At 38.5% G+C, this 16,414-nt stretch overlaps 1 protein-coding gene across 1 annotated transcript in view; it reads right to left on the reverse strand.

The window, feature by feature from the left end:
• Positions 1–16,414, reverse strand: part of SYNE2 (spectrin repeat containing nuclear envelope protein 2) — a gene marked incomplete at its 5' end in the record, with an annotated part of 154,318 nt that overhangs the window by 91,898 nt on the left and 46,006 nt on the right. Inside the window, 16 exons of the mRNA XM_079537488.1 lie at positions 44–309; positions 700–915; positions 1,630–1,774; positions 2,245–2,567; positions 2,860–4,975; positions 6,164–6,429; positions 6,807–6,962; positions 8,272–8,424; positions 9,655–9,798; positions 10,345–10,479; positions 10,958–11,302; positions 12,171–12,335; positions 12,787–13,096; positions 14,817–14,986; positions 15,804–16,089; positions 16,176–16,295. Of these exons, the coding sequence (XP_079393614.1) occupies positions 44–309; positions 700–915; positions 1,630–1,774; positions 2,245–2,567; positions 2,860–4,975; positions 6,164–6,429; positions 6,807–6,962; positions 8,272–8,424; positions 9,655–9,798; positions 10,345–10,479; positions 10,958–11,302; positions 12,171–12,335; positions 12,787–13,096; positions 14,817–14,986; positions 15,804–16,089; positions 16,176–16,295 (5,316 nt within the window). The remainder of the gene's footprint in view (positions 1–43; positions 310–699; positions 916–1,629; positions 1,775–2,244; positions 2,568–2,859; positions 4,976–6,163; positions 6,430–6,806; positions 6,963–8,271; positions 8,425–9,654; positions 9,799–10,344; positions 10,480–10,957; positions 11,303–12,170; positions 12,336–12,786; positions 13,097–14,816; positions 14,987–15,803; positions 16,090–16,175; positions 16,296–16,414) is intronic.

The following is a 16,414-nucleotide window of genomic DNA, read 5'->3' on the forward strand; positions in this document are numbered from 1 at the left end:
TAATCCCATGTTATAACTCCCACCAACCTTTTGTACCACTTACTTTTTACAGCGGTCTTGCATTGTCTTTATCTCACATAAGGCAGGAAGGGCAGTCTCTGCCTCCATGTTTTCAGATGTATTCAGGATGTTCCTTATTCGGTGAAGAAGTAAGAGCAAGAGGAGCTGCTGCCTGCTGATGTTCTCCTCAAATGCATACACGGAATCCAGTAATTCTACCAGTTCCTCTCTGGTGGCTTTTTCCTTTTCTTTAAGACTTTCTGGCTGCTCTTCCTGGAGCTTATCAAGAATTATTGCTTCTCGTTCCAGCTAAGTAAACAGCATGCCAAAGAATGAGCTCAAGTGCTTTTTAAATTCATCAGCATAAGTTGTATTATTTATTTACTCATATGCATAACTAAATAATAGGAACTGCATATCCAGAAAGCTTGAACCTCTGATGGGAGGCAAAACATTGAGTTTGTTTTAACAAAGAACAAAGCCACACACAGAGTCATGCCAGGTTCAGACAATGTATGCTGTAAACATCCCCATCATTTCTGACTCCAGGTTCAAGAAAGTCTGGAGGTAATTGGCTGATCAGTGTGGAAAAAAAAGCAATGTTCTGTATTGATCTCAGTCCTGCACAGGTAGATTTACTATCTAAGGGTCTCAGCTCAATCACATTCCTCTAAACTTACTGTTTGTTAGGCAACTCACCTCCTCGTTGATGAACTTCCATTCTTGTTTTAGTTCTTCACAGTTGATTTCCACCTCTTTTGCTGCCTCGAGCAAACCCAGCCAATTTTCCCACAGTGCTGTTACAATTCTGCCCAGGGCCCTGTCACTTCCCTTGCGTAATCTCATCAGCTCTCCTGAGACCTGCCTTAGCTTCACAAGATCATCTTCAGCAGAGTCAATGTTGGAGACTAAAATCTTATGCAAAAACAAACAAGCAAATAAATAAATACAGCCTATCAGAAGTGTTAATGAAGCATTAAGTAACACAATTAGAATCCTCTATTAAAATAGCAATCACTTCACTGAACTGGCTAAATACAGTTTCACTGAGGGAATTCTGTATTGGCTGAGACTATGGAGAAAAGGGAAATAAAACAAGCAAAACAATCAGAAGAACAGCACGCACGAGAAATTAGGTTGCTTTTACTTTATGGTTATTTGGAAGGGAAATGAACGAGCTCTAGTTACAGACACACAAAATGAAGAGTCTGTAATACGATGAGTACTACAAGACAGCAGAAAGGTTCATTGTAGCAGAGGTATGGTGAGGAGAAAGCAAGAGAGTCCTGGATGGGGATGTAGAAGTACTCTGACTTTCCCATCTAGGGAAAATAACAGCAATTTGAGAAATCTGATCAGTCCAGGTCCTGCGAAGCAGCAATGAGGAATTCGAACAGAAATGCAACACCGACTAAAGCACAGGTAATGTTTGATTTTTCCAGAATAATATGTACTTTTACATGGCACATTGTAATCCAGTCCACTTACAGATACCTAAATACATGTTGTGGTTTAGTATATACATAAATACAAGATAAATGCACTGCTTGCTACTCTGATATTGTATGCCCTGCATAACTACATCACAGTTTTGCATGAGTCTTTCAAGTTCTTCACATCCTCTCTTACCTTGCACTCCTGTAAGTTCTCCAAAGCCTCCTTATAAGACATTGGTGTTTGGGATAAAGACTTCCCAAGCATCTTTCCCAGATTGTTAAGATCATCACACACTTTATCTTTGCATTTGGAATAGCTTTTGTATTTTTCCAAATATCTGTAGGAAACAATTACAAGACCAATTATAATTTGTTATGTTTGATTGTTTCTGCAAACATAACACCCACTAGAACAATAAGTAAAAAAAACTTCTAAACTAGCATTACTTACTAATTATTTGGCAAACTGTCTTCAATTAGTGTTTTTTTACATACTTCAGCTCCAGAATCTGAGATACTAAAGAGATACAGGTACAAATATCTCAGTGATAAAGAAATGTAGGTAAGAATATGAAACACATCAGCCAGAGCTGCTTGAAAGAATTGTCTGTCTTCCCTTAAGTCTCCATTCTTTTCAAACTTTTTTTTAGAAATACAATTATTATCTGTTAATTTTCCTTCCATTAAAGTCACACATAGGCACAACAAGTAACAGTTCTTTCTGCTGAATTACCTGGCTCTATAAGAGAAGAAACAGATCTCCATTTTTTGTCCTAGGTAGGAATACGATCTAGGAACATGAACCTACCTCTGTTTGTCGGCCTCGTTTCTCTGAATCTTCTCTTTTAATGCCAAACTTTTATTGACTAGTTCTCTTAAAGTATTTTCCAGACATATTTTGTCTTCTGGTTTCACCAGGTTTTTCAGCTTGGAGTACAACTGCTCTATGTCAGCCTTTGCAGAGTCGAACTCTTCTTGTATCCACTGTGGGGTTTGATAGGTGTCCTCTGAACTACTGAGCTCTGCTGCAGCAGAATGAACTTCAGCTTCACAGTCCTCAAGGAACTTGGCAGCCCTCTCAACAGCCTTGGTGTAAAGCTCACCAGCCTTACATGCCTCCTCCAGAGCAGACTGAAAGTGTTTGAAAGACAAAGAACAATCAAGAAAGATTGCTGTGCTCCTCTGGATGGCCAAATGGCCTTCTCAGAATTTCACGTGGTTGTCTTCAAGACCCAAACTCGTAAAGCAAATGCCCTCTATTACCCGTGTAGCCATAGAGAGGTGCTGATTGCCTTCAAACATAGGGACAGGGGGTATAAAGGAGCTACCAATACTGGAAAATTCCAAAGCAAAGGATGGCAGGACATAAGAATCATAAGTTTCATAACAGACATGGACATAGACTTTTATTAAATATACTTACAACACGGGCAGCAATGTCTGTCTTCAGTTGTATTTCATGATCTGCCAGCGCTCTTAATTTTGTTTCTACACCAGCAGCAAGAGATTTTTCTTCTTGACTTTCCCTCTCTTTTTCCATTATACATTTAATAGCAGAAAACTCTGCTGATATCATATTCTGAATTGATTCCCATCGCATCTTTTCATACTGCATCATTTTCAAGTCTACTACTATTGGCTGCTGGAGCTCTAACTGAACATGCCTTATGGCGTGGGATAGATGGTCTGCCACATTCTGGATATCTTCCTTGTTTACATACTGGAGACTAGAGACCAAGTTTTGAAGAAACAGACTCAATTCCTCAACATCTGTCTCCAGGCTCTTTATTTCTTGCCTCTTTGATTCTTTGAATAGCGTGTGTAAAACCTCATTTTTGTTTATTTGATTTTCTACCTCCTGGATTAAGCACAAAATCTGTTGAATTGTCTGAAGCAGAATCTGTGCAGATATAAGATTCTCAGCAGGAGAAGAATTAGATCTATCATTTAATATATTTGCTTCTTTTCTTACAGCAGATGTCATAGTCTGGATTTCATTTAGCAGTGCATGAAACTTATCACATTCCCTAATAACATTACCAAAATGTGTTATCTTCCCTTTAATTTTATTTCTAATTTTAAAAAATTGAGTTTGCAATTCATGCAATTCATCCAGCTGTAATGAATCCCAATTTAGACCTATGCATTCAAAAATTTCTTTGAACTTCATTATTTGTGACAAATTAGACTGTAAGGATAATACTTTTTCTTTAAGTGCTTTGCATTTATTCTTTACTTCTTGCGTGGCCCCCGTCAGTTCTTCTTCCAGTTTCAATTCACTACACTGCAGATCACTAAGCTCTTGTTTCAATGAAGTTATTCCTTCTGCAAACTCTCTGTAGACTTCTATCTTTTTTCCCACTTCATGACATTTACTCTGAATTTGCCTCTGTGTCTTCCTTGCTCTATTTTTCAGACTTCTTAATTGGTCAATCAAAAATAATTGTTCGGATAGACTCAGTTCCCCAGCTGTGACCTGACTCTCTTCACAATGGGATGAGATAAGCCCTTCAATCTCTTGTATGTCCTTTAAAATCTCCTTTAAAATGTCCTGTTGACTGATTAACTCTGAGCAAGTGCTGGTTTGGTTCATATCAGGCTTGCCAAGTGTCTCTGCATTTCGAAGCTGACAGTGAACTTTCTCTACTTCTGCAATAAGTCTTTGCCTCTCTTCCAGCTGAAGCTCCAGGTGCTGTAATCTTTCAACAGATTTTAAAACAAGAGCCTTGTATGAATTCTGTAATGCTTGTAGGAGGAAAGTCATATCAGAGATCTCCTCTGGCTTCAAGTTGGGAAGGATGTGCTGGAGCTCATTACCCAGTGTTTCAATCACAGACTCTCTATCTAGAACTTCATTCCTCATAAGCTCACAATTTCTGATCTGGGATTTAACATCGCAGGGGAAAAGTGCTGCTTTCTGATCAAGAGAGGACAGCGAATCTTTGACCCATGAAATATTTTCTTTCAGCTTCTTCATTATGTCTTGTTTCTTCACAACAGGACCAGTGATCCGAACATCATCTTGAGGAGTACATTGCTCTGACAGAGCTTCCAGTTTGCTCTGTAAATCCTGTATACAGCTCTCCAGAGCTATCTTTTCTTCATCGCTCCAAATTCTTTGCATCTGCAGTTCTATCTTTCTTTTTAACAGGGAAAGACCATGTTTAATATTCTGTAACTCTGCAGTCCAAATTATGGGGCATTTGGCTTTTTCTCCAGCTGAGGAACACAACTCTGTTTGTAAATACTGTTCTTGTATCAATCTCTGAATATCCTGTGCTTTATCCATAAGCGTGTTAAACTCATTGATTTCTGCCAACACCTGATCATGCTTCTTCTGCACTGCCTGCTCCATGTGCTGCCACCACTGCTCCAGTTGCCTCATTTGGCTTGCAGTTAACACTTTGTCCATGCACGTTAAATGCTGAGACAAAAGTTCTTGTTGAGTTTTCAGCTGGTTTAAAACATCTCTTTCTTTGTGTAATGACTGTACACACGCCTTAATTTTCTCCAGTAGAACTGCGTTATTCATAGGACCCCTGTCAAAAATATGAACAGGTTTATAAAGAAAAAATAAACATGACCTACACATATTCTAAGAGAGTTTCATCACACAGATGATTCATTCACTTCCATTCACGTATATATCTTTCTTAATGCTCTCTCACAAGTGTCCTAACAACCATAACAGTATGACTTTCTTGCTTATCCACACAGCGTTAGCTATTTCTAGATATCTCTGCAGTTAAAGGTACGTTCCAACATGTACTCTTTAAAACAGCAGCATATACTAATACAACAGAATGTGCCACTTTCTAAAACAAAAGCTGTCTCTCTTTTTAAAAATAAACAATACTGTTAAGTTATGTCTAAGTGAATTAACAACAATTTATATTGCTATTCGATTAAGAAAAAAACTTGGCTAAAAGAAAAACTTCCAAAATTCTCACTCCTTCAGAATTAATCTGGGGGAAGGCATCTGCTTGTCTTTTATTTCCAAGAGCATTTTGAAATTCACTTCTAAAATACATCCAGCAGATACAATTTCATTCAGTTCTTTCCAATCTGCAAATCAACAATCTTATAAATCGTTTTAAGTTTTCTAATTAATGTGTTACCTTACTGTGACTGATGGACAAGTTCCATGTTTTGAAGGCTAACTCATAAAAAGTACTAAATGTTTTGCATGCATTGGTTACCTTTGGATTGGTACTACAGTTATTTATTGTTGTGTCCTTTCTATCAATTAAGTTAATTTTTCAGAGTTATGAGTTACTAAATTTGGCAAAAGAATTAGAATTAACGAGTCCTTGAAAAAGAAATATTGCTCCAATTTCCTAGCTAATTCATTTTAAAGAAAAAACAATATTTCATATCTGACATATTTTGCAAAAATATTTTAATATGGCATCCATACAGATATTTAGCAAAGCAACCAATTTCTTTGTTTTGCCTAAAAACAAAAGTGAGTAGATGTTGCTAAAAGGTTACAGTAGAGAATCATCAGTAATAATTCAGTTTAAAGACTCCAGGTACAGTTGTAACATCACTTTACAAACCTGTGAGAGTTCTCTTTCTGTCAAACATTAATGAGATGTATAAAACATGAGTCTCAGCATTATTGAAGCTTGGCATGAAATTCAGCCCACATCAGTTGTATCAGAAACATTAAGTTAAGGACCATATTTGTTTGCAATCTATTAACAGAAACCCACAATTATACTTACATTTTTATGTTATCTTTTTCTGTTGCCAAATTTTTCATTGAGGACTGAGCAGCAGAAAGATTTTTCTGGTACTCATTAACCAAACAGGACTGTTGTTGCTTTACTGCCTTAACAGCATCCAGTTCTTGAAGCAGCCTGTCCCAGCAAGGCACCACAGGCTCTGGGGTTTGCAGCTCTGCTCCGTTTGATCGTGTTGCATCAGGAAACGTTTCCTGACTCAGACACAAAGATTTTGCTTTCCACGTTTCCAGCTCAGTTTGTAAATTCTACAATCAAGCCCATCACAGGAAGGATTAGAAGAAGATCTTAACTACTTTCAGCTTCAGCACTGAATACTGATACATTCACATACATACACTTCCTTGGTTACATGTAATGAGCACACATCACAGAAGCACACATGCAATCACAGGTGTACCCACTGGCACACTTCACAAGATCAGTACAAAAGATGGCATTCATGTGGACATATTTGCAATTAAGGCACAGTGTTTGTAGATTACCTGTTACGCAACTGTCTAAACCACAGAGTCAAACCTCAGTCAAGATAATATGCAACAATTTTGTTCTGCCCAACTGAATCATACTTCTGTAAGTGTATCGCTACATTAACAGTGAGGAATGGGCTTTGCAATTTCCATACCTCCAGCTCTTTCAGTTGCTCATTTATAAGCACAATATCCAGCTCAGCCACTTCATTTTTCAGCTCATTGACCTTTTGTTCCTCCTCAAAATACTCAGTGTTTACTTGCACTCCAGGAAATAGTTCCTTCTCATCAACCCCTGCTGCACCTTCCTTCTGCAATGCAAAACAGTACATTTATTTCTGAAGAACTCCTAAAATGGTAAGTTTTCTGCTTGCAATGCTTGGCTTCATATGTTTAAGCCATGACTAAATCCTGCTCTTGCTTCCTCCTAGGAAGCCCTCCCATCACTACCACCCACCTCTGCAGTCATTCTGGCCTGTAAGCATTGTTAGCTAAGAAATCTCCATGAAAGTTTGAAACTCCTTCCTCAAGTAACATCTTCCTTGCACCCTCTTCAGCCTACTGATAAGTCAAATTCATAGGTCTATCTACCCTGTCTTCCCCTTCCCTGCTGTACACACACATGGGTCTTTTCAGCCTCTCACACTCATCTGGACCTACAGATACACAGCTGGTGTCAGTCTCCCCGCACATTGCTTTTAATGTTTTCCATAGTTTTTCAGCTCATCAGGTGGTGAGAGACAGAGGAAAAATTGAGAATGCAGAGGAATGAAGGTTGCTACACAGGGGCTATTCTTCAGGAATAAACTCAGGGCTCTGCTACTCACTGTTCACAGTGCAGGCTTGTGGGAAACTGTCAATAATGGGGATACATGCCAAATATGATTCTGGCTTCTGTCCACGGCGTAGTCCAAAATCTATATCCTGTTTTCTTATCCGGACATGCAGATTTCTTCAGGAAGCCAGCATAACCTACTGCCCTTTCCCTACGCAAAGTCCCAAATACGACTTGCCAATGGAAAGGCAGACTTTCCTATAGATTTAACAACAAAGACTGGAACTGGCTTCATCTTGAACTTTAAGGACAGGGTGAACAAGAAACAATAATCTCAGGGAATTCTCAGTAAGGCTATTTGTGCTGAAACACCATTATTCTTAAAGAATACACTTAGTAATGCCATTTATTAAAGTACCTTATTATTCATTCAACTTCTTAATTAATTCTTCTTTTTCTATTTTCTTTTGGATTTCAGCTTTCTGATCTCCCTTCCTTATGATGGCAAAGACAATCACAGCTGACTACAGTAACACAGAACCTTGTAGCGAACAGCAACTCAAAGAGAAGGCCTATGTATAAAATACTGATTGTGATGGTTAGGAAAACCAACACTGCTCTTTTGAACAGATCCACTGGAAAAAAAAAATAAAAGAAGTGTTGCTAGTATTTCAGATAAAGTTCAAAATTACTGTGGACATGAAGTTGAATTATACACAATGAGCTTGATCTCCCTGTGACAGTAATTACTTCTTCAGTTATAACAGAACTTCAGCTGAAGCCCTCTGTAACAAAAATCCAATAACTCTGACAAGTGCAACTTGAAACACCAGAATCTGTTTTACCTCATGGGTAGAGACTGGGGGGTCAGATTCCAGACCATTTGTCTCAGCTGTTACAGGTGTCAGGACTCGACTCTTCAAGCACAAGCTCTGTTGAACCTGCCCCTCATCTTCTGCGTAGGATTGATTCTTGACATCAGCAGGTTTCTCCTTTTGCTGTAAAAATGATACTAATAAAGAAGCAAGTAACAAAAAAGCCCTAATCAAATGTACTGAGTAGTAATTACAATACTTGAGAAGCATATTTATGAAGCCCACACTTATAGGTGAATTAGAAAAGCCACAATTACATCTCTTAAATTTTTGTGTACAAGGTTATGGCAAAGAAAACCACTTAGAAGAAGCAGTGCTGAATTTTTATTATAACTTTTGAGAAAAATTATAGATTGCAAGTGGTCTACCTGTGATCTACGCTGTTCATGTTTCATTATTCTAAGCAAGACCTTAAACTGTGTACCCCTGGATGCTGTCTCAAATGCATTTTTTAAAGGCTTAGGCTTTTCCAATCTTGCACTGCACTGTAGACAGTCTGTGGTTAGGCACATAACCAGCTACCAGGCAGGATATTCACAGCCACGTATACACAAAATAAGGAATGGAAAATACTTACAGCACATCACGATGGAGAGCACATAATTGGCAATTTATTTGTGCTGCAGGGACACCTAGGCTATTGGCTACAGGTCAGATAGGATATGTACTGAAAGCAGTCCATCCACAACCCAGAACGAGCTAATTTATCCCAATTCTCAGCAAGTTCATGAATGCACACTGTGCTCCATTTTGTTATGGCTACACTGCCTTGAGCATCTCGTGCTGTTTGCTAAAACTAAAAGCCTGAGAAACACCCTGCTCCATCATCTATATAACAACTCTTCAGGGAGGTAATGATGGTAACAAGACCCCTGGATTAGCTCTTTATCTCCAACGAGAACACAGTTCTTCCCACACATCATAGCTCCAGCTCTATTTTGTCAAAATTCCTCCTTTATCGTGGTGCACAAAAGAGAACACAGCATTTCAAATGCAACCTCATACATGCAAAGTAAAGAAGAAATCTAAATAAATGAAAGAGGCTCAAGCAAAATAACAGTATTCAAACAAAATGGTTTAAAGGCATCACAATACAGACAAGCGATTTGGAATATCATGTCCTCAGAAAGCCACTTTGTGGCAGCTCACAGTAACAAAACAATCCCTCCATGCAAATTTTAATCTTACAAGAAAGGATTCTGAAATTTAATGCATATTTAATCTGCGTATACCACACATCAGGTAAGAATATCAAGTTTTTACTATTTATTAGTAGTATCATCCCCTTTGCAACAAGACTGTATACATACGCCCTCAAATTCAATCACCTTCTTTAATTTCATGTCTGATTACCTTCACTGGACTTGCTTCCCTTCTTATTTCATCACTTCCAATACCAATGTCATCCTGATGCCTTTCCAGATCTGCTCTGTCCAGAAGGTTCTCTTGGACTCCATCACATCTATCCATAGCCGGGCTCTCTTTATCAGCTTCCTCCTGGTTTGAAAAACACAACATGTTTACAACCAGTAGAAGTCGCAGTCCAAAATTCAAGCTTACCAAAGAACACTGCGCTCCATAATCTTCCTACCTGCTCTTCAGTTTAGCTTAATGAATGGAGGTAACCCGAACACAGTTTCTTGGGGAAACTTGCTCAGATCAGTCTGCCAGGATCTTATGAAACAGTTTCTATTTCTACTGCTCCAGACATTTCTCTATGGGCAGTTATTTCAATGGTCATCTCTCTGCCTGCAGCTGCTACTAATGGATGGTCAGAGCAATGAGGGAGTTCTCCAGACTCCTCCTTCAGCTTTCCACATATGAAGTTATTTATGGTGTAATTATTCTGAGGTGATCTAGAGACCAGCAGTTCCAGATTAGTGATCTCTCACAATATACTTTGTGCCTGTATCCTTCCTTTTAACTGACGAGCAAAATATATCTCTGTATGACCATAAATTTTAAGGAATTAAGTAGGCACTGTCACTGAACAGACACACATATATTCACACTGACACCTATTAAAACATATTAGACAGGTACCTGAGCAGTTTGGCTGTATCTGTCCTTTCCTTGATGGATACTTTGTAACGGGCTGTCTGACAACACCCTGCTTTCTTCCAAAAGAGAACCATTTTGCTTCTCTTTCTCCAATACACTCCCAATTACAACTTGACCCTGAGAGAAACAATATAACACAAAAGCTGTTTTACTGCAAATATACTTCAATATTTAAAAAGTGAATCTATTTTTAAAATGTGAACAAACAGGGAAAAATATTGTACAGCAGCTGTTAGCAATTCTTAACTGTATATGAGAAACTCTTTAAGTTCTGAAATTACTGCAAAAGAAAGGACTAAGATTTTTTGGCAGAGGCACATCTGTAATTTTCCTGTCTACACACTTTTCCCCCCACAAAGGAGGCTTTATCTAGTTGCACGCAGATTGTGCTTGAATTGAAAGTTGCAGTTTTGAATAGATAGTAAGATGCAATGGGGGGATAGAACGTAGGATGCAATATACAAAAGGCAAATACAAATATAATAAATATACAAATATAACCAAGATACAAAAGGCAACATACAAAAGGCATTTAAGACCCATGCCTCTTTTGAACCAGTTCTCCACTGCCATTATTGTCAGGAAAAATACTCACAGTAGGCATTTCCAAACACTCCCTTAACTCTGCTGTTGTGGTGCCCTCTTCTGCAGCAATAGGAGTATCTGAAATGATCTGCATCTCCCTCTTCAGCTTATTCTCCATCTGTACTCCATCCGTGAGATCATCTTTTAACTCAAGGGCTTCACTGAAAATATTTTCTTTCTTTTGCTTGACATTTTCAAGTTTTTCTTCAAGACTCCTATGTTCACTCTGAAGTGCTTCAATTTCATCCTCAATAAACTTCTGTCCTGGTGAAGAAGTGTTTTGTTTAACAGTTTCTGCTAAAACCAAAATCTTCTTCAGCATGTCTTCAAATTGACAAAGAGGTGCTTGTTGTTCCTTTGAACAGGAAGAAAACATGCCGTTGTAACATATATTCACTCAATATACTTAACGCTAAGATCAAAAGTCAGTCACAAAAATCATAAATATTTACTGTGAACAACAAACTAAGCTGAGAAGTACAGGAAGTCCTATTTGCTGCAGAAAATCACATACTAAAATTTAGTAAGCCATATATTTTTACAAGCAGTGATCATCTGAAGCAATATGCATTACGACAACAATAAAACAAACAGGCAGAATTCCGTGAGGTGCACAGCGACCCAGTCAAGTTCTAAGAACATAATTCCTACCTCTCTTACTGCTCAGTTTTGAATTTGTTAAAGGTATGGCAATTTCTGGAGGTAGAGGAATAGCAGTGATCAATATCTGAGCTACAATTTCAGCTTTTTGTACCTATGCTCACAGCTACAAGACTGTTTTCAGGCCCACCAAACTGCAGGAGAATGTCTACCTGCCTGTGAAAGACGCTTCTTACAACTGAACTTAGCTCACTGACACTCACATAAACCTTCTTCTCTTGCTAATTTGAAGACACATACTAACACCAAATTTGACAATCTCTTTCTTCATTATGCCCCCCATAAATCTACAACCAACCAAATTAAGTCTACGTGCTTGACACGAGGACAATTTTACCTTCTGTTTAATTGACAGTAAAAGCCCACTAAGAGTGGACCTTCATTAAGAGCGATTTCAGGTCTATATTTACCTTGATGAAAGGAATACAACACATACTTAATGATTTCGAAGTGTTTCTTGGTTCTTCAGTTTGATCCTTTCTTATCTTTTATAAATCAGATGATCTCTACAAACACCCAGGGGATGGACTTACTTTCTCCATGATGCAAAACCTGTAACATACCTGTGATTTCAATTCTTTTTGCTCAGTGGATGGTTGTTCCACTGTTGGACTCACACCATCAGCAAGCTTTTCGGAAACAGTTTTTAGCTCTGTGTTCAAGCCTGTCACCATATCCTGAAACTGCTGGTGCTCTTGAACATGTCTTCCCAAGGTCTCCACTGCAGCCTAAAAATCAAGGAGTTTCTAGGATTAGACCAACACTAACTGACACACATGGACCTAAACTGGGTGAAAACAGTAACAAACAGCATCCAGAAAGTCATTCGTTCTTCTAAAAGGAGAAAACAATTATGCGACCTTGAGATTTCTAGGAATGGATACTTCATATCAAAGCTATCAGAATCTGCTGGCAAAGCTATAAACTATTATCTTCACACTTGTCTTGCTCTCATTTGATTAAATGTTTTTTCTTCTGCAAATGGAAGTGAAAACTATGAACTCGTGCTCTTTTTCCAATGGTAAGAGAGAGAAAGGAGTCCCCTGCCCCTTTACAAAGCAATTTTCACTGCTTCTAGTTTTAGTCATCAAATTGTCAGTTGAATGAGACCTACAGGCAAACAGTAGGATAGACTTCTTACACCAACATTCTCATAAGAACACAGAGTAGGGTTCCGACCTGTAGCTGGCTGAGCAGATTTTCATGCTGGTGTTTTAATTCCAACCACGATTCCTCTGTGAAGCAGGGATTCTCAGCAAAGCTCTGTACGTGATCTCGGCTTTCTAATTCATTAAACTGAGAAGTTAGATCTTCTGCTTTCTGCAAGAGTTTGGTGTAACTTGCCAACTGAGCTTGCTTCTCCAGCAAACCAGGCTGAAGGGCAAAATCCATCTCCTGTTGCTGTTTCTTCAGTTCAATTAGAGCCAGTCTCAGATCTTCTTTGCTTTGCTCATACTGTTCCCTGTTGAACAGAAGTTGCTCTTGAGGGCTAAGAAAAATATACTGGTTTTAATATTAAAATATTTTGCATTTATTACTTAAAAAATGAAAAATTACAGTCAAGTCAATCATTAGAATGAGCACCAGCATACAGAATACTTTTCTTCAGATTTTAAATTAATGATCAACTTTAGGCTGGAATTTTCAAAGGTATGAAAATGAAAGACACTGAAGTTAGTGCAGTTGAAGTGGACCTAAATAGAAGACAAGTGACTAACCCTCTTACATGTGCCTTAAATTGTAACCCACAAACCCATAATTTCTACTATCTGAGGTAAGATGCTCATGCTCTGTATTTTCAGCTCTTTATTCCACCAGAAGTCCTGTTTCAAAACTACAGTAAGACTATACATATTTTTCCTTTAAAAACATCTTCAGACAGTCTCCTGAAAGGGAATGTTCTGTAGAAGTGAAACATTGCTTTGGTCAAGGTGGAGGTGGTGGGGGAGTGTTTCAGATCTACAGACCATAAAAACAGCATACACAATAAGGATTGTGCTGTCACAATCCAGTGACCTTGACATCAGATTTTAATTTGTTTGCTTTCCAAATACCCACTATGATCAAACAAAGGTGAACGGGTTATACTTGTCCACAGAAAATACTCAACTAAAATTAGTGGGGCAAAAGGCCATTAATCAACAGTTATACGCTCACATTTAGTGATGAAACTACAATATTTTCCAGATGGAACTTAAATGCCAACATTTGAAAATACGATCCCACAAAAAAAAAAAATCCAAACAAATAAAATCTGGTTACTATTCTACAAAGTACAGCAGGGAAAATAACAATAAAAGTAAAGCTTCAGTGCTTCGGGTTTTTTTTGTCTCAAGATTCATAGTTTTGGGTCAATCAGAAATAGAGCATAGCTTCCCAGACATCACTGCCTTAAATTCGGTGTTCCCATTTCATGCTGCTGGATGTATCACATCTGCTATCCACAGGCCTAATCCTGCAAGGTCCTGAACATCTCTTCAGATCTGCTGAGCACCTCAACTCCAGTCTTTAATGTACTGTGAAGAGGGTGTCTGCATTTTGTTAAGTTGGATCTAATGCAGCCACTGATCTTTCTGAATGCCACTTGTACTGCTTGTACTGAGTGTTTAATAACAGAAGGCAACTGAATACTCTGAAGAGTACTTGTTTCTAATAGTTCATTCCCTGGTAATTTTAAAAGCATACAGTAGGCCTGCACTAGCTCTGTTTATCTCAACAGCAAATTTCCCAGTGATTTTACTGAACTGCTCTAACATTCAAGGACGTTACAGCAGACAAACACCTTGAAATTGCCTTCAACTGCAAAATCTCAACTTCAGTTTGTTTTCACCACACACTTGGAACCATGTGACATGTTTAAAGGATCTATTTGATTATCAGGCACACTCAGCTCCCTTTGCTGACTTCCTACGAACAGACTTTGTCAGAAAATAACTTGCAGCAAGAACAGCTGCCACAGCCAAGAAAGTGTCTCAGCCAACCAGAATAATCCAGATGTTAAAATTCTACTTTAAAAATTCCAGCCTGCTGGATTTACATCAAACTCTCCCTTTGAATCAGGTATGCACAAAAGTAGATCACAGCTCTGCTGAGGAGGATGCCTGGGGCACTAAGCCAAGCTCACAACATAGGGAAGGGCCACCACAGGTCTAAATCAGTGCACCCTCCTCACTGTAAGAACAAGATCCATATTACACTTGGCAAATTACCTTCTGTACGCAGTGGCTAACTGACAGGTCTTTTCCCACTGGTTCTGGAGGTCAGAAAGAGTCTGCTGAATCTCTGGCTCTTTAATTTTGTCATTTCTTATTAACATTTCTCCTACAGGTACTATGTTCTGTATTTTGGCATCTCCTGCATCTTTGAGAGCCATGATTTCCTGTATTAAACAAGAAGCAGTATAAACACAACAATCTTGGGTTACAGAATAAAAGGTATTACCAACAAAGTCTTTTACTCTTGATTTCAAGAAAAAAGAATTCGCCTTCTAATATATCACATAACAAATACGTTAACAGACAGATGATCTAATTTAGAAAGCTTGGGATATGAAAGCTCAGACTTATTAGTTATTCTCTACATGACAAAATTTAACCACTACTGGTCTGACGCAGTAAAAGAACCCAAATCTCAGGGAGACACATTTATCACAATACTATCCCTTCCACAATAAGAAAAATGTAAATACAAACAGCCTCTTTTCTGGCTATTCTGTTAGGAGCCTCTCAGGTTCTCAGAAAGAAGACAACAGAGAGGACATGGGGGCCCAAGAGAATCACTCAGTGAAAGAACAGAGCAGCCCAATCCAACAACACTGTAGCACACCCAAGAATCTACACATTTTGCAGAGGCTCTCTGGATGCCCCAGCCATATTACTGACCTCCCTCTCCATCTCTGGAGTAGTTTATGATGGAAAGGTGGATGGCCACCAGCACACCTCCCTAGCTATGAATTCAGTCTTACTCCATCTAGAGGTGTAGCAGCAAATCTCCTCTAACGTGCTTTATGAACTATGCAAAAACAAAACTGAAAAGGAGCAAAACAAGAAGAAAACACTCCCACAAACTCACACACCAAGCAAGTCACAAAACACAAGCAATCAGCAGTGGTAGCATATTTTATAATGTATCAACTCATCAAGCATTTGCTTTATAGTAAGTGCAAGCTGTGTAGTGCAATGGGAATAACACGATACCTTTATCTGATTAATCCTTCTGTCTGGTGGCAACTCACTTTCCTGTGAGCTCAGATTATTAATAGCCTTCTCAAGTTTTTTGATCCAACTAGACATATCCTGGGCAAGTTCTTTGAAATGTTCATCCACTGCAAGTCCCTGAGTATTTCCTGCCATCTCACTTACATTTGTCGTTAGTGTTTGATATCTACTAACGAGATCACTGGTTTCTGAAATGATTTCATCTTCTGTCAGCCCAGTCTCCCTCAAGGAATTTGCTAGCTGAGCCAAGGAATCAAATGGTTCTCTGAAAGTACAAGAAATGAACAAACATCTATTTCTCATAACAACACAGAGCAATCTTCTTTAGGTAGAGCTCAAAGACAACAATACCTCTGCATTAATAATGTCTTATACAGGTTTTCAAGTTTTGTCTCATCTTCTTTGATCTCATACAGTTTTTCTTCTTGAGTGGTGAGCCATTTTTCTAAGACAGTGCTGCTTTCTTGAAGGCTAAAGAGAGAAGAAATATGAGTGCAGGTCAAAATAAGAGGCGTTACACAAGTAAAACCTGCTGACAATGCTGTCTTCCTGAGAAGCACAAACACCAAGCACCTGATCAAGCTTAAATC

The sequence above is a fragment of the Tetrao urogallus genome (assembly GCF_951394365.1).
Source record: "Tetrao urogallus genome assembly, chromosome: 6".
Classification (NCBI taxonomy): domain Eukaryota; kingdom Metazoa; phylum Chordata; class Aves; order Galliformes; family Phasianidae; genus Tetrao; species Tetrao urogallus.